The sequence below is a fragment of the Numenius arquata genome, chromosome 15 (assembly GCF_964106895.1).
Source record: "Numenius arquata chromosome 15, bNumArq3.hap1.1, whole genome shotgun sequence".
Taxonomy (NCBI): domain Eukaryota; kingdom Metazoa; phylum Chordata; class Aves; order Charadriiformes; family Scolopacidae; genus Numenius; species Numenius arquata.
In genome coordinates, this window is record NC_133590.1 from 13666981 (window position 1) to 13685181 (window position 18201).

General features: G+C 49.6%; 2 protein-coding genes across 2 annotated transcripts in view; one reads left to right on the plus strand and one right to left on the minus strand.

Annotated features, from left to right (window-relative positions):
* Positions 1-2600: 2600 nt before the first annotated feature.
* On the minus strand, positions 2601-4677 carry NKX1-2 (NK1 homeobox 2). The gene is given in 4 exon segments (XM_074159127.1): positions 2601-3193; positions 4248-4409; positions 4514-4593; positions 4595-4677. Coding segments are annotated over 4 exon segments (918 nt in total).
* A 3449-nt stretch (positions 4678-8126) lies between these two features.
* The window catches only part of LHPP (phospholysine phosphohistidine inorganic pyrophosphate phosphatase), an 89339-nt gene continuing 79264 nt past the window's right edge, over positions 8127-18201 (plus strand). Inside the window, exon 1 of the mRNA XM_074159052.1 lies at positions 8127-8269. Coding sequence (XP_074015153.1) covers positions 8154-8269 — 116 coding nt within the window. The 5' untranslated portion in view covers positions 8127-8153. The remainder of the gene's footprint in view (positions 8270-18201) is intronic.

An 18201-nucleotide genomic window follows, 5' to 3' on the forward strand; every position in this document is an offset into this window, starting at 1 on the left:
GGGCTTGGAAACTTTTGGCCAGAAAATCTTTAGTGGCCTGGGATCAGTGCCACAAAATCTGCAGTCCTATTGCTATGCACCAGCCTTCCAGTCCTGCGCAAGGTGCAAGCCATGCAAAGTGGGAACCACAGTTCTTATGTTCTCTGGAATTAATTGCTAACCTTTTTCGTGAATCCAGGACTATAGAAGTGACCAAACGGAGTGGTGGAAAAGGGGCTGGCGTTTCTTGCATAGGAATCAAGTGTTCAGATTTCCTATAAAGCTCACATAGTTTTGCCAAAGGCAAAATTGCCAGCAACTCACAGAAGCTTGAAAAGGCTTATGAACAGCAAAACTGCATCTCAAAGGAGGAGACAATTTATACTATGAGTTATTTTGATTGGTAATGTTCTGTATTTTTTCCTACGATTTACGCTTCTTAAGGAAGAGAACTAATCATATGACAAATGACATGGCACCAGCCTTTTTTTCCGCCGGAGATTTCAGTGCTCTGCAGGTGACCAACCGCTTCATGTTCTGGGAACATCTTAGAGTGACAGCCAAAGGAAGTCAAGAACCGGTTTTTGCATGCACAGGGATCACAACCACAAGCAGAAGGCCACAAAGAGGTGAAGAGGACTTAGGTCCTAACTTGAGGCAGGGAAAATGAACTAGAGGAGCCTGCGAGAAAGCCTTTCCCTTCCTGCCGGGCTTGAGACCTTGACTGACTCCAGGCAGGTAGAAATGGAGAGCGGGTTTGTGAGCAGCGCTGCATCCTGATGGCTCAGACACCCGGGACTGATGATTCAGTGACCAGCAAACAAGGCAGCTCCGGAGCATGTAATGACCCCAGTCCTTTGTAACTCTAACTTACATCAAACTAGAGTTAAGAAGTTACTTCAATTAACCTGCAGGTAAATACACGCATGCAATAGTTCTGACTTCCAAAATCGTGACCTGGGGCGAACCTCCTATTTTATTAATAGCTGTGCAAATTATCAAGAAGATACCGAAGACGACCTTGCCGGTGTGGAAAGGCAGCTGTAGGCAATTTCAGTGAGCCTGCCCACTGGCCAGCCACCGGTCCCCAGGCCAGCCCTTGAGGGTTTCACACCTTTGCTCCCGGCGAAGCTGGAAGTTGTCAGGAGGGTGAGTTCTGCCGGGGGGGTGTCCCGCGAAGCCCCTCCTCGGGGCCGGCCCACAGGAGGTGGGGTACCCCCCGCAGCCACTGGCACACAACACAGGGCACTGTTGAGAACCCTACCCAGCAGGGAAGCTGTCCAGGAAGCAAACACCGCTTCGTCCGAGTACAATTAAAAACAATTCAACACGAAATAATTTAAAAAACCTTTTTATTTAGACAAACACAAGAAGAGCTAGATAGGATTTATGAGCTAAGTTTTTTGGTTGGAGAGCTAATGTGTACTTTAAAGCATCATAAGAGACCGAGGGGATACAGTCTTGAGCAGCGTGTTGTAGTAATTTGTGAAACTGCATGAGACAGATATTTTTTTTTTAAACCAATTACTTCCCGTCCGTTCGGGGACGGATAAGCCCCCAGCTAAAATTCCTTTTCATTCCGGTGCTTGTAACAATGAAGATGAAATGTGATTTTCCTTTCTAACAAATGCTCCAAAAAGCAAAAAAAAAAAAAAAGCATGTGTTTCTCTCTTATGGAAAATAGGTCTCGGCATGCTGGAAATTCGGCGTTTTACTTATTTTCTACCACAAATGCCCCATTTTTAAAGCAATGAATAATGTAATCATTTTCTCTGATTTATGTTTTCTTTTCTGCCTCATTTGGCGCTAATGCTGTGTTATTGCAAGAACAACTGTTCTCTGCAAAAAGAATGATCTTTAGACATCTCATCCAAAACCTTTGAAGTCACTGGGGATGAGCTGGAAAGAAATGCAGAGGAGGCCGCGGACATTAGCAGCAGCTGAATACTTTCCCACTGACCGGGCAGATTTTCTGTTCGTCGCCCGATGACACGGAGCTGCGGTTCCCTCCATCTCCTCGGACAAAAACTCTCTTCCAGGTTGGACACCTGGTGGTTTTCAGCTCAGAAGTCAGAAATGATAATGAAACGTGGGTCAAACAGGGCACAAGCGAGTCCCACGAGCAAAAGGAGGGCCTGGGGACGTCTTCACCGGCGAGCATCCCTGGGATGTGAAACAGCGGCCTGTACCAGCACCCGGATAACCGCACAGTAACGAGTGCTCCCGAGCTCTCCAGGTTTGAGACATGTGCTGGCAAGCCAAACGGCAACGAGGAGTGTTTTAAAAAGCAACTCGGAGAAGAATCTGGAGGGAATTAGTGTCAGGCATGTGTAAAGAGGGTTACTTTTCCCATCTCCAGTGCCTGTAATTACATCTCAAACGTGCTAATAAAATCCAGTGGCTTTTTTTTTTTTTTTTTTTCTCCAAGTATGTACCTTAAACATGCTGCTGCGACGACTAGGGAAAAAAAAAAAAAAAAAAAAAAACCCAAAAAACCACCTTACACTTCAAATCGCCATGCAACCACCAGGAGCGAAGCCGCTGGGCAGGGCCGAGGGCCGTGCCCGGGGGCCGGGCGGGCCGGGGGTCTCGGCCCCGCCGCCCCCCCGCCCCGGCCCGGCTCAGAGGTGCGGGGCGTAGAAGGGGCCGAGGTACGCGGGGCCGAGGAAAGGCGCGAAGGCTCCGCCGCCCAGCGGGAAGGGGGAGGCCGGCGGGACCAGGAGGTTGGCGGCGGCGTAGGACGGGAAAGTCTGAAAGGGGAGAGCGCCGGGAGCCGGTGGGCTGGGGCTGCCGCCGCCCCCCGCCGCCGCCGCGGGGGAAGCTGCGGGGGCCGCCCCGTCGGTTCCCGGGTGCTGCTTCTTCCACTTGGTGCGTCGGTTCTGGAACCAAATCTTCACCTGCGTCTCGGTGAGGCTGAGGGAGAGCGCCAGGCTGAGGCGCTCGCAGACCGACAGGTACCGAGTGGCTCGGAACTTGTTCTCCAGGGCCACCAGCTGCTCGTAGGTGAACGCCGTCCGCGCCCGCCGCGGTTTGCCGCACCCCGCCTCCGCCCGCCGCCGCCGGGAGCCCCGCGGCGAGCCCGGCTCCTCCGGAGCGGGCGGGCGGGCGGCGGGCTGGGTCCCGGACCCGCTCCCGGTGCCGTCCCCGGCCGGACCCGCCTCGTCGCGCTCCTGCCCCGCTGCCTCGGCGCCGCTCTCCTCCGGGGAGTGCGCATCTGAGGGGAGATGGCGGGGCTCGTCAGGGGGACAGGGCGGGGGGGCGGCCGCGCATCCTCCTCCCGCCCCTCGCCCAGCCGTTCGCCACCCCTCGAAACCCGGCTCTTCTTCTCCCATCACCCCTCGAAACCCGGCTCTTCTTCTCCATCACCCCTCGAAACCCGGCTCTTCTTCTCCATCACACCCTCCCTTGCCCCCCCCCCAAAACGTGATAGAATGAGGGCAACCGGTTAAAATAAAGGACCCGCCATGCAAGAGCCCCTCCGCGCTCCCCGCTGTGCCATCGCATCCGCGGCGGAGGGTGGGGGGGAACCGTCGATATGGATTTCTTACCAATTAAAAAAGAAGTTATTAAAGTCCCCTTCTGAAGCGAAATAAATTCCCTCCCCCTCCACCATCCCCTCCACCCCCACCCCCCATCCCCGCGCTAATGGAGTTTCAGATTTGCGAGGGCCAGATCGATAGATGTCATCTATTAAAGGTAAGTTTTAATCGAACAATGTTAGGATCAGGCCAGGGGAAGGAGGTTTGAAGTGGGCACCTGCAAGCTGCGGGCAGGAGATAGGCGGGAGTCGGTAATAGGATATCGATCAACGGGAGCTAAGGCATCCTCCGGTGGGGACGGGCTGAGCAATTACCCGGTCAGGGCCGGCCGGGGGCAGCCTATCCCTCCCGCCCCGGGGGGGGGGGGGGTTGGAAACCCCCCGTGGGGTGCCCTGGCGGGAGCCGCCGGGATCCGGGATGGGGCGGCAGCACGCCCGGGGATGCCCCGTCCTCCTCGGACGCGGAGGATGCTCCGCACACCGGGGCGGGGGGGGGGACGGGACACGGAGAACTTTTCCCTCTGCATCACCGAGATTTAAAATACAGCTCCAGCTCCGTCGCCGTCCCCACCCCATTCCCCCCGCGATGCCCGTTCCATCTTCCTGCGGGAGCCCCGCACGGGGAGCGCACCCCGCCGGGCTCGGGGGGCCGAGGGTCCCCCTCCGCCGGCGCCTCCTCCACCTGCTCGCCCCGCCAGCGCCGGCCGGAGAAACTCGAGCGCGTTCCTACCATGTGCCTCTAGTTTATTCCTCCCGCTGCCGGGAGCAGCAGCGTCTTTTCCTACTTCAACTCTTCCCAAACTTTTCTCCCGCTCGCCGGAGCGGGGGGCGCTGCCCCGGCTCCCCGCGGCCGCTTCGCGTCTCCTGCTGAATTTCTGGGGATCCAGGATGTCTAAGATGGAGAAGGAGATTTTATGATGGATGGGGGCCGCCTTGGCCCCTCGGTCCGGGCATTCCGGCATTCCCCCCCCCAGCCCTCCGCGCTTTCCCGGAGACCTGCTGGCTCCCAGCGCGGAGCCGGCGGAGGGTTGCGCCGGGCGCGGAGCCGGGCCGCCTCCCGAGCCGCACGGCGCGGAGTGAGCGGCGGGGAGGAGGGTCGGGCGGGGAGGGCGGAGGGGCCGGCGGCGGGGTGGGGGCAGAGGAGGGGGCAGCGCAGCCATTGGCACGCCGCCCCCGCGCCCCCTCCCCGCCGCGCTGGCTCCCTCCATCCTTCCATCCTTCCATCCTTCCATCCCTCCATCCCAACCTCCCGCCGACGGGGTTTTCCCGTTACCCGCCCCAGGGTGGGAGGGGGGGGATGGTGCGCGGCGAGGTGGGCTGGGGGCCGGTCCGGAGCCCTGGCACCCAGACCCGGATCCTCTGCCAGCGCAGGGATGCGACCGCACATGGCGGCTTCTGTCCCCCGGGGTCCAGAGAGCCACCGCCTGCCTCTGTCCCTCCGCTGACCCACCTGCAGCCCCTGGGTGGTGGTCCAGCGGGGCGAGCCTGATGTCTCAGAGGGACCCAGAGAGGAGAGGGGGGCTCCTGCATCCCCCTGCTGCGCTGAGCAGGCTTGAAGCGCTCCCTCTGCCAGCGGCCGCTGTTTCAGATGTGAAACTGCTCCGTGGTCCTCAGGGAGAAACCAGCAGCTTCTCATTTTGGGGCAGCTCAGGGTCAATCTGGGTCAGGCTCTGGGCCAAGGGCTGGGTCTAAGTCCTGCCATTCGCTCGTGGTGTTCATACCGTTCCTGGTTAATAGGCAGGGAAACTGAGGCACGGCTGTGCTGGGGGAGTACCTGCCCCACTGAGCAGCCCCCTGATGAACCTTCTTTGCCCAGAGTGGCAATGCCTCCTTGTCTGTAGCTGGGACAGGGTAGGCAATGGCAGGTGAAACCTCTCTGGCCTGCACCAGCCCCATGACCACCACCACTCCTAGCCAGCCGTGCTTATTAAAAACTTGTAGCGATGGGTTTCTGTACGTCTGTACCCGTTCAGGGGGAAGCTTTCCCCTCTCCTGCAGTTCTGTGTTTGTTGGTGCCACAAATCAGGCCGAGGTGTAAATGATGGGGCAGCCCTCAGCCAGAGGGGGCCGGGGAAGGCAGCCCTGGGTGGGAATCTGCTACTCCACCTGCTTTTATTCCTAGGAAGTTAAAATTCCTATTCCTTTTTATTCTAGGAAGAGGTGCAGACCACAGCCCCCCTCCTCTTTACAGGTGTCTCAGCCTCAGCAGAATTGGGCTTTCTGTTTGCCATTGCAAAGGCGTAGGCTTTAAGATAACGGGAGAGCAGGAAGATGAGATGAAGATGTGCAGGGCGATGTGATTACAAGTAATTGTTAGTGTTAATTATGTGGTGGCAGCATCCAAGAGCCCATTTGGCACTGGCCTGTGGATGCTGCACGCGTGTAGAAGAGAAGGGAGCTCTGCCCTGAGGAGTTCACACACTAGAGCTACAGACCAATAAAGTTTAGTTTTGGGGATGCTCCCTGCATGAAAATAAAGGCAGTGGGAATTAGAAAACACTGCTGTGTGCTCCTCAAGTGTTGCTTGTGTATTTAAAGTTCCTTGAAGTGCAGAAGAAGGAGAAGGAAGGGGAGGGGAGCGGTTGTGGGCGCTGGACAGCCTGCTTCAGAAGTGAGATCAAGTAAAGAAAATGGATATGATGGAAAATGGATATATCCTATTAAGGTTTTTGAAACACGATTCTTTTTGTGGCGCAATATTACTTTCAAATCATATGGAGAAATCATAACTATTGTCATACGGTAATTAAGTGCATGGCTCACTATTTTAAGAATGCTCGCAAGCCTTGGCAGTGCCAGAGATTTTTTATGTTTCAAAGAAAAAAAAAAATCTAATCTGATCTATGTGAGACTCCAAATACTTCTGTTTGAGTTGTCGTGTCTGCAGGAGCTGAGAAGGTAAAGTGTAGCACCGAGATTAATTTGTGAACTAGTGAAATCTTTGGATATCATGGGTTTCACACGTGTGTGCACACCAAGCTACAGACAGACACGCCTGTAGGAAGGGACACACGGCAAGGCACGCGCTCATGGATTAGTTTTAGCAGTCTGTTTGAAGTTGGTCCGTTTCCCAGCCTGAGCATTAACATTCAGCCCGAGTGCTGTCTTTAAATTGCTTTGATGCGAGGTGGGTTTCAACCCTGACCTGTCCTGACGGCAAGTGATGGCTGTAACAAGCTGCGGATCAATATTCATAGCGGGTGTCCTGGACTGATAACACTGTCCAAGACAATGTTCACTATCGGTGGAGACAGCTGAGATATTGCGCCATTAGTGATGTTGTTTTAAATAACCTGATCCATTTCTGGGTCTATTTAATGAATTTCACAGTTTAGATACTATCTTTAAGGAGAAGCCGGAGGCTGTTCCGGAAACGGTGATGCAAATCAATGCTGCCAAGGCTCCTCTGCTTTTCTTAAAACAAAGTGGACTGTAATTCCACTGCAGCTCCTTAAATATTCTGGGAGTCGTGGCACGTTATTGATAGTATTAGCAATGCGAAAGCATTCTGACTTTATCGAGGGAGAAAACAATATTATCTGTAAAGCTGGAACACCGTTGATAAAATCTTATCCGTGATTGTAAAACGCAGGGGATCGGTTCAGTTCTTTATATGACAAGCCAGTGACTTTTTTCTCGCTTCACTTTATGAAGCGCTGGGCACGTATGAGAAGATACCATCGAGGCAGGGCACGGCCCCGTCAGCTTTTCGGCTGAGCTGACGTGGGTCTCGTCAGGCTCCTGCTGCTGTGTGGATCAGTGCCTCGTTCCCCAAGGGTCAAATCCTGGCCCACTTCAGTTCCTGCAGACCCACGGAGGCACCCAGGGTGGTACAGGGTGTGATGTGATGGAATGGAATGGAATGGAATGGAATAGAATAGAATAGAATAGTTTGGGTGGGAAGGGACCTTTAAAGACCATCTAGTCCAACCCCAGTGCCATCAGCAGGGACATCTTTGCCTAGACCATGCTGCTCAGAGCCCCATCCAACCTGACCTGGAATGTTTCCAGGGATGGGGCATCTGCCACCTCTCTGGGCAACCCGGGCCAGTGTCTCACCACCCTCAGCGTAAAAGATTTCTTCCTTATATATGTCTATTCCTCGTATGTTGCCTTTACTTTCCACAGCATCTGACTCAGGTGACATGTATATTTCAGAGGATAGATTTTTTTTTCCCAGGGATGAACCTGGCCTTGAACCCCTCCAGGGATGGGGCAGCCACAGCTTCTCTGGGCAACCTGGGCCAGGGTCTCACCACCCTCAAGGTGAAAAATTTCCTCCTTATATCTAGTCTAAATCTTTCTTCTTTTAGTTTAAAGCCATTACCCCTTGTCCGACCTCAAGAGACCCTACTAAAAACTCCCTCCCCATCTCTCCTGGAGCCCCTTTAGGGACTGGAAGGGGCTCTAAGGTCTTCCTGGAGTCTTCTCGTCTCCAGGCTGAACCCCCCCCAACTCTCTCAGTCTGTCCTCACAGCAGAGGGGCTCCAGTCTCAGGTGTATTTTTTTTTAAAAAATTATTAATTCAAATGAGAGGCGGGGCAGGGGCGGAGCCAGTCCCCTCCTCGGACTACATTTCCCAGCAGCGCCCGCGGCCCGGCCTGGCTCGCTGAGAAGGAGGGAGGGAGGGGGAGAGATGGCGGCCTGGGCGCGGGCGGTGCGGGGGCTGCTGCTGGATGTCAGCGGGGTCCTCTACGACAGCGGCGGCGACGGCGGGGTGCCTATCGCCGGCTCGGTGGAGGCGGTGCGCAGGTGGGTGCCGGCGGCTCGGCCGGGCACGGCACGGTACGGCCCGGCCCGGGCCCACCCCGCCGGGGGAGGAGGAGGAGGAGGCGGCGGCGGCGGCGGCCGAGGCGGGGCTGGCGGCCTGAGGGGAGTGGGGGGGCTTGGCACCCCAAAACATGTGGTGTGGGCTTTGGAGCTACCCCCAAAGGCCATCGGGGTTTAAAACCACCCCGACTGCGCAGCCCCCCCTCTTTGCTGTATAGAGTGGGATGGGACCGCAAAAGCGAACGTTTTGGTGCACATTGGTGTTTTCTAGGTGTGTTTAAGCACTGAGAGTGTCCTGTGGATCTGCCGGCCCTGGGGTGATGCGGAAAGGAGGCAGGAGCACCCCAGGCACATCCCATCCCGCTTGGTTTTGTTTTTACTGTTGTTGTTGCACCTGTAGCAGGAGCAGCCAGTATGTAGGAGTTCTGGTACGTCCTCCCAGTAATCACTTAAAAAATACCAGCTGCACTGGCATGGTGCTTCTGTAAATTGGTTGGCTTTGCTGGCAAATTAGCTGGGACTTCTTACAGAGAACTTGCAACCCAGCAGAATTTCAGTGCTGCAGTTAATGATTGCCCGGCTCATAAAGTGACTCAAAACCAAAGTACTGTGGCGAGTTACTCGCCAGTGCCCACAGGTAATGAACTCCCTCGCTTTTCACTGGGCAACATAATCCAGTTAACACAAGCTAAGTAATCACTGCGAAACAGGCAGGGATTTCATTTATTTAAATTAACTAACTTTAATTAATTTGTTTGACTTGCCAGTGTGTCTGTATGGGCCCTGCTTGACCAGAGGAGCAGGATGAGGCCAGAGGAGAGCAATGTGGCCATCTTTGTTTAAAGACATGTATTGATTTGTGGCTCTGCCCTGCTGGAGGAGGTTGTGGGTTTCCAGAAGAGCCTTTTGGCTCTATGTGATGTTTCACTGACCTGCTGCAGAAAATGCAGATCTGTTTCATGTGGCAAGTGCTGCTGCGTGTACCCCACTTGAAATGTTTTAAATGTCGAAATACTGAGCTGGTGTGAAACATTGAGAGCCTTCTTCGCCAGTGCCTCTGAGGCTTCTGTCCGCTGGGACGGGCCACGCAGCACAGACACACTTGTGGCGAGTGCTTTATTGAGCAGGGAGATACACAGGAAGAAATACTGAAATCACTAAAATTAATCATATGCAGCTAAATACGTGCCTAAGTGTTGGTGGAACCACCACAGAAAAGGCAGAACTGGAGAACAGGTGCACTCATAATAAAAGAAGTCTTTGCTGCTTTTTTTTTTAAACGATATCTGTGTTCATGTTTCTTGAAATACATGTAGCGAGCACATAAAGTATCACTGGATGAATCTTCTGTTTTCATCTGCAGGATCAGAGCTTCCAGCGCTGTCAAAAAGCAGTGTTTGAAGTGAGTTTAAGGCTTATTGAGGTTCTTGGCCCGTTTGTGGTGCCCAGCTGGCCCCAGCCAGCAAGAGGGAGCCACAGGTGCCAGGATGGCTGACAGGAGAGCAGCGCTCTGAGGGAATTTGGTGAAATTGGGCAGAGGGAAAAGTTGCTTTTATAAAGACATTGTATTGAAATCCTGTGGCACGTGGGTTTTCCATGGGATCGTGTATGACTTCTGTTCCCATCCCTCTTTGTCTTCTTTATGGAATATTTCAGTGTGGTTTCTGTTCTCGTGCCTTTCCGTAGCTATGCTACAGGCTCAGGATTCAAGAGAGATCCTAAGAGAAGAGGTTTGTAGCAAGAAAAAGCCTTTATTTTCTCCTTGGTGTGTAGAGCAGCCTGTTTTCTGACTGCAAAGGGGCAGGCGCTGCCAGGATTAAACTTCCCTGGGTTTCCTTCTTGCCTCGCTCAAATTGTCCTGGTGATATTGCTTCCCACTGAAGCCAGGGCTGATGCCTGTGCCAGCCAATCTGTCGGTGGAGGGGAGTCTCCTCCTGCTCTCCGTCTTCGAGGAGTATGTGTCTTACCACCCTCCCCTCATTTCTTGCCGACTGGCACTTTCTGCTGAGACCGCCGCATACACCACATTTGTGCAGTGCATATCACAGGGCAGCCCAGATCGTAGCTGAGGCCTCCAGGCATGGCCAAACCAAACATAAATAACAACAGTGACGTAATTACTGTCAGAAATCAAATCATTCCTTTAAAAACCAGGACATATTCAACAGTATCTGCATCACGTTTTGCCAGATGCTTTTGACATATTCGTTTTTTTCCTCCTAGGTTTTTAAACTTTATTTTCCATTGAGTTGCAGGCTGTTATTTAATAACTTTTGTCACTGCATTTGCTGAAAACTCCCATGTGGAGGCAACATAAACTGCAATTCAACTTACAGCAATGTCAGAAATATGCTGATGAAACAACAGTAAAACTCCGGCCTTGGGCTAAATGTAAGATATTCCAGGCTTTCTCTTGAAATACTGGAAATGTCTGTGGGGCTTCTCTGCAGCTCCATGCACGAGGCTTGTTTCATTGTGAGTGTGATGGGAACATGATGGTTGTTTTCAGCATATGTGGGCTCCGAGGAGTTTCACGACAATAAGCAATGGAGAAACAGTGGTCATAGCAGTGGAAATTGGGGACAGCAGAAGCGAGTATGGAAAAGTGCCAGGAAGGGAAAAAAAACCAAACCAACGCATTGTGTTCAGGTCATTCAATGTAAGTGTTTAAGAATAAACATTTTCCTTGGGTAAAGTCAAGTAGCCTTATTTATCTGCCTATTAGGTTGGTAATTGTTCTAGCTCACACCATTTAAAATCTTTATTGACTCATTATCCTATTGCCAGTTGGTCATTAATATTTGTGTCTGCGTCATAGTACAGCTCGGTGGTTTCAAGCAGATGGGTTAAAGCTAAAAGCAGCTCCTTTTTTAATTAATTCATTTTTGATTCAATTAAAGAATCATAATTGCAGATAGCTGGGTACTTTATTACTAATTCAAATTTATATGCTCTTTTGCTAAAAGAGATGTCTAAAATCTTAGTGCTTATGTATGTCCAATAAGAGTCTTAAATACCATACTATAGATATGAACTCTCATAATGACGGCTGACCTCTTCTCTTCAGATTGTCTTGCTACATCATCTCCCACACCATTACAGCAATTAACTCTATGTAACAACACATAGTACACACCAATAAAAATCATAAGTAAACACTTTCATTTGCTGTTGGCTTCATATGACTGAAGCCATTTTAACTCCTCTAAAACTGTATTTGTTGCGTTATTTTGGTTGTTTTCAGCCAAATTCTGTGATGCTGTTATTTCAGTTATTTGAGAGAGTAGTAATGTAATTTCTGCCAGCAGAATTTGCCTATTTTGCATTTATGATGGCTGTAGGGGGGGCAGTTCTCTCTTGTTTGTTTGTTTTTAGGTAGCAGTACAATCATATGGAGGGGAAAAATGAGCAAAGAAGCTGATGGACACTGAAACATCCTGAAAAAGGTGACATTCAGTTACACGCTTCCCTGTGCTGTAGAGACAAGTGTCAGTAGTCACTCTCCAAGTGATATAACTTGTGATGAAGCACTAAGCGTTACAACTGGGAATGTTTTATTTATAGCTAGTATACCTGCATCTCTGATAAGTCTTACCTGTGAAATATCTTAGGGTTCGGTGTGCACCGAAAGGGAATTGGAGGCAGAAAGGGTGAAGCACAGAAAGGATGAAGCACAGAAGTATGTGTTGCACAGAGCAGACCTCCTTCTGTGCCCTAGTAATGATAAGGTGAATCCGAATCCTTCTTGTCACTCGGCCAGGCTGTGGCAGACAGGCACCCGTGTGCATGAGGGCATTGGCACCCCTGGTTTAACCCACAGCCAGGGTGCCAGGAATGTCATTAAATCCACCGGTGACTGTTGTTGTTAACTTTAGGTGGGTATATGGGAGTGGTGGGTGACTAGAAAATCCAAAAGCATCTTGATAAGATAATTTGGCCATTTAAAACTTTTGACCCGTGATGTTTCTTGATTGTTTAGTTTACTGTGGCATGTTTGTTGTTGTTTTTTAAAAAAATCCTTATAACAAGAGTCAAGTAAAACGCATCTCTTCCGAGTGTGTATGGTTAACTGGCAGATGCTGTGGAGCAGATCAGAAAGCCCATGGACAAGATCAGAAAGCTCATCGGTGACTTAAAGGCTTCTTCTGGAGCCAGCCTTAACAGTGCCTGTGTACTGTGCTCTTATTGTTTTAATTGATTTACACAGCGTTGACACGAGGTGAGCTATTCGCTTTTTATCTTACAAATAGCAGGGAGCTGGTCTCTTACAAGACAGAAGGTGGTTAAACACCCATAAAAGATGCTCAGCCTGTGCTCTGTTATTTGCATTTACAGCCCTGTGCTGATAGCGTGCCCATTAGCATATCCATATGAAAAGCACACAGTAGTTGGACATTTACAACATCCTGTTGTTTGGCCAGTATAGCGCATCTGTTAGCACAACTTTCTACAGAGCTCTTGAAAAGAGCAACGGAAATCTGAGGAGCAGGGAGGCTGTGGAGCAGCTGGACAGTCGTGTTAAAACAAAATACCTGGAGAGTCTAACAAGGCGAAGATTGCAAGGAGAATAAGCGGAACTGGAACCGTAAAGCAATTCAGCGTGCGGGGGTTCGTGTGGGACAGTTAGGAGTTTACAAAGAGCCATCTGAAAGTGTGTGTGCAACGAGGAATAGGAAATCTTTGTTACAGAAGGAAACCGAAGTGTGGCTTAGCACAGGCTGTGCAAATATCCAGAGTTTCAAGGCTTGCTGTGCCTTCAGGACGTGCAGTAGCAAAAGAGCTGTTACTCCTAGAAAGAGACTTTCAAATAAACCGTACAAACTCTTGTGTAAATATCTATTCGTTTGACTTTGCGTTTGACTCTCTTTGTGCTTTCTGTCCATGGATCTCGAAGAAGGGTAGTGTGGTGTCACCTGCCCTTCTTGGAGCAGCAGAGACACAGAAAGATGAAGCAGTTCTGTATAGTCATGTAGCTGTTCACTGGGAGAGCCGGAAAGAGATCCAGGAATTGATCCTCAGAGGGTGTGGAGTTGTCACAGCTCCACTCTGGTCTGTCACAGTAGCTACGGCCTCAGTTTTCTGAGAGCAGTGGACCTTCCGAACCCATATTTGCTTTCCAAAGAAGCAACGTCCACTATTATTTTAAAAAGATTTCTGTCCCTGAAGTTGTGGGTACTCCAAGTGCTCTCTACACAAATTGTATGAGTAAATGCTTACACTTTTGTAATTTAAACATCATTAACCTTTAGGGTCTTGAGCTACTTACTGTCTATTGGCACAATTATGTGCCATACAAATATTTACCAATAAAGAAGAATAGAACATACAGCAGTGATACCTACCACCTAACAGTATTGTTTGTCCGCTCCCTTCTATGAACGCTGATAAATCCCTGAAGTGGGTGAGCAGCACACTGCCTCGTTCTGTGCTTTAGAACTTGAGATTTGTCTCAGTTTACCACTACAGTAGCAATTTCTTCCCCCCCCCCATATTTCATGTTTGGTGAACTCAGCCTGGAATCTCAGAATCGCTTCTTTGCATCTCCTCAGCAGTATTACCATTCAGATTCCATGCTGTCTTTGCAAGTGATGTGCTGGCAGTAGCTGTCGATCGCTTCCAGATTAAAATCGCACAAAGTTTGTTGGAAAGCAGCTTAATCTTTGAGCTATTGCAGTGAAATAGTCTGGTACTTTCTGAAGTAGGTAAGCAAAGCATGTGAGAATGAATTCTTTCTCTGTAAAATAGGCTAAATGGAACCTTTTGGTAAGTTACTTTCTTGTTCTGAAAACAGAATTCATTATTTACAAACAGGTGCTGTTTGTATACAGAGTAAGAATTTGACAGTGACAAAGATAACTTGGTTTTGACTGACATTTAAATGGAATAATTAGTAGCTTCAGAGGCAGAAACCCCCAGCTGCTTTTGGTACAGAATGAAAGCTATTGGAATATGATTTGTTGTATTGTCCATAATAGTGTTTTGCTTAATACAAATAAATACATTCCAGACCTGTTCATGCCAACTGAATCCCTAAAGTTCAGATTTTTTTCTTGACAGTTCCAAAGTGGAGAGCTACCAAGTATTTAAAGTCTAATAGTTCACTTTTGTTCCGAAATACACTTGTATGTTTGACCCGTGCTCGGTATTGTGTTGGTGCGGTGTTACAATCAGCCGGCCTCTGCAAGACGAGGTGCGAAGCCCTGATTCAATTCCTGCCATGTCGTTAAAGTCTGGGATTTCTAAGTATAATACTTTAAACTAATTTGCTACTCTGCACTGATTCAATGCATCTTGTTACTGAACATAATGGACCAGAAAGATTTCTTTTACATTCTGCTTTGTGCTTCCTTTCTGCAGATTCACTTCAAAAGCATTTATTATTTTTTTATTAAATCCTTAATTCTAGATTTCATTGTTGTGGCGTGTTGTTGTCTACAAATCTGTTGTCTACCCTTCTGTTCAGGCAGGTGGAATATGATTTATGGTATCGGGTAATTTGTTCAGTATTTTGGGTATGCAGCTGGATTCGGTGCATCAGAGAAAGGCAGCTTTTGTAGAGAATTCGGGACAATACAGATTTTGTATTTGTTTTGAGGTACAACTTCAGTACTTCCTCCCTCTGAAAAAATTCTGGATTGTTGGAATACCTAAATAAAGGTGGTAGGTTTTTAAAGTTTACTTTGAACTACAATTTAGTGACTTTTTCAGTTTTCGTTGTCGAACAGTGTCTCAAAGTGGTGTTTCCAGAGTCTTTAGTTTTATATCGGAACCCTTTCTCATTTCACCCTCTCCCACCCTTAAATAACATCGGCCTCTTTCCTTGTGGCTCCCTCACATGTGCCGATTAATCTGCCTTTATTTGCGTTCAAAGGTAATGCCCTCCTATTTTTTTAATCCCTTTGGATTCCCTCCAAATTATCCACTTCTATATATAGAGCGAGGTGAGCCATATGGGTCTGGAGAGGAAATTGTGCTCGTGAGACAGCAGATGTAGAGATGAGTTTCAGACACAAGAATCCAAGGGGGAGCGGGGCCAAAAAAGCACGGTACGTAAGGATTTGTCAGGCTAGCCCTGCTATATGGAGCAGAAAAGCTGGACCACCAGAGAATGGGAACTTTAATGAGCTGGGCTGTCCTCGGGACCGATGACAGGACATCAGTGTGTGGCAACAGCAGGAGATCAGGGGACAAAAGTAGCAGCAGAGATGCGACAGCGAGATTTAAGCACGAGGATGGAAGAAACCAGAGGGATGGGAAGGTTTGAGCACCGGGATGGAGAAGGACCGACCAGAAAACAAGCCAAGGTCACTTTGTCATAAGGGGGGGGGGGGGGGATGTTTCTGGTCACTCCTCTGATCTCATCACACCCGCTGAGCAAAACACCAGGGATTTTCAGTGTTTCTGTGGAATGGAGAGAGGTTTGTGCTGTTAAAAACTGGCCAAGTGAATGAAGGATGGAGGAAGGCTTTTATGGCTGGCCTCCTTCGGACTTTGGAAATAATGATTTTGCTTGGTGTTATTTCAGAAGCTGAAAGTAAAGATGAAAAATGCTTGCTGTTAAAATAGCATGAATGCAGATTTGTGGAGAAAGTTTAATACGTTATTGCCACAAATACACTTTTTAAGCAGAGGGAATGTACTGCCCCCCACACAGGCGTTTCCACAGCTGGAGCCCAGAAGGGTTCATCGCTTTCAGCCAGCACTGAGCCAGAAAACCCTTTTGCATCCCCTTCTCAGGTGTGTGTCCTGCTCCGGCAGTGGGAGGTTCTCCTGGGAAAAGCCTGCAAGATCAGGCTCGGGATTTGCATTAATTCGTAAACGTAACATAATCTGACACTTTGAGATGTAACCTGTTCACTGCAGGGGCTGGAAGAGGGGTTTTGCCTCCTGTGTAGAGCAGCCTGTGACCTGCCGGGTGATTTACTCCCCGTCAGTGGCAGGGCCAGCCAGGAAGACTTGTGTGGCCAGTGGAAAAAACATCCCATTGCCTGCGAGTCGGTAGTGTCTGAGGGCACGGAAGATTTTGATATCTCCCTTTGCCCTGATCACTCACCATTTTGTGGTCTGGATGAGATTTTACCCACTGTTACTGGTCTAGTCCTGATCTCTTGTTCCAAAATCCATTTTATTCATCATTTTGAGTGTGATTTTTTAGGTGCTGGCTGTTGCATATCATGCACTGTGGTTCTCCATCAGGCAGGCTAAAGAAGTGATATACATTTCTGCTCTTTTCAAACTCTCTTCTGCATTGACCTCGAAACGAGGCAACTAATTTCTATTTTTGACCATTATGCTTATTTTTTTCTTGGCTCGGTTTCATCCCCTCTTCACGGACAATGTTTTACCTGTAGCACCAGCACCCTGGCCCTTGCAGAGGGCAATAAGCAAGTGTTAGCCCTGCCCAGGTGTAAGGATGGCATTCCTGGTTTTACTTTGTTTGGTTGCAGGTAAATAACTCTCTGATACTGTTATTTCCCCGTGTTTCTGAGAGAGTGTTAGAATGCTGACAAGTTTACATTGATAATTGTCGGCTGATGCAAGAATCAAATAGCGTAAGTGCTTAGCACACTTTCTTTGCTTTTAAATAAATAAATTAAATTAAAAAAATCAGGATAAAAAGCCCATTCTGGAAATCTCATAACCAGCGCTCTTCCAAACCCCTTTGAAGTTGCTGTTGGACAAGTCACCAAGCTCAGGCTTGTTGCCTCTGCACAGAACCTGGTGGCCACAGGTTCTTGCTCCTGGGTTAGGAAAAACCTTCCCAGCAAAAGAGAGTGGCCAAAGTCTGAAGTTTAGCCTTATACCGTGTCCTTGGTTGCTTCTGCCGTGTGCAGGACAATGTGACTTTAAGGAGTGATGGCTTCCAGCCTAGATCCCGTGGCCATTTCTTTTCCTACTGGTGTCGCGACCTTTACATCATCTAAAAGAAGGGATTTTGTGTTTTATATGCCCAAAGGCTGCCTGTAAAGGTTGGCAAGGGCAGTTGGTTAAGTCTGCACAAGGTCAGTCAGGATGTCTAATAATTGTCCTAACACTTTACCTGTTATGGAACAATAATGAGAGTTTTTTTCATTATTTTCGGGTGAGTGAGCCTGGCAGATGCTGACAGCCAGCAGATGTGTAAAGTTCGAGGTGATTTGTAAGGGACCGGCTCATCTGACGCACGGTAATTGCATGGTGGGACATTGTCACTCAGCGTCGTGTCCTGCTCCGGCAGAACGAGGTAAAGGTCAGTTCAAAGAGCTGGCGTAGCGTGAGGGGCTGAAATTAAAAACCTCATTTCCATCTCTCCCCTCTATGAGGGCTCACGGCGTGCCCAGTTCTGGATTTTTAGGGATAGTTTGGGGTGACCAAGCGGTTGTTTCTGTCTGGAGTGGGTTTAAATCCCTCCTATGGAAAGGCTTAGAAAGTCTCCTTACCCACCTGTTGGGTAAGGTGGTTACCCACCTGAGGTGGGTTCCCATCCTCTTATAATTTGGGGCTTGGAAGTTTTTTTCTGTGACTTGTTCCTTTGCTTCAGAGTCTGTTTTGCGCCTTCAGCACGGCCGGTGCTGGCAGCAGGGCCAGCTGGATGGGTGCAATTGGACTTGTCCTCTGCTCCCTGCTGCCCTGCACCTTCAGTCCTCCCCTCTGAGAGGGGCTCCGACACATTTCTTTTGCCGCAGAGCTGCTTGTAGCCGAGTTCGCCCTTTGTGACGCCCCGAAAGGGCAGAAGCTGTTCCCCCTTCACGCCTAGCTCCCTGCACGCGGGTGAAGTTCAAGTTTCCCCCTTCCTCTTGTGGGCATTAGGAATGGTTTCAGCAATCATGTTGGAAACGGAGCGGATTTATCCGATGGTGAGCCTGCTGATGGCCCTAAATGGGGTGGCCTGGGGATGTCCCCAGCTCCCTGGCCCGTTCAGAGTCCCCACGGCG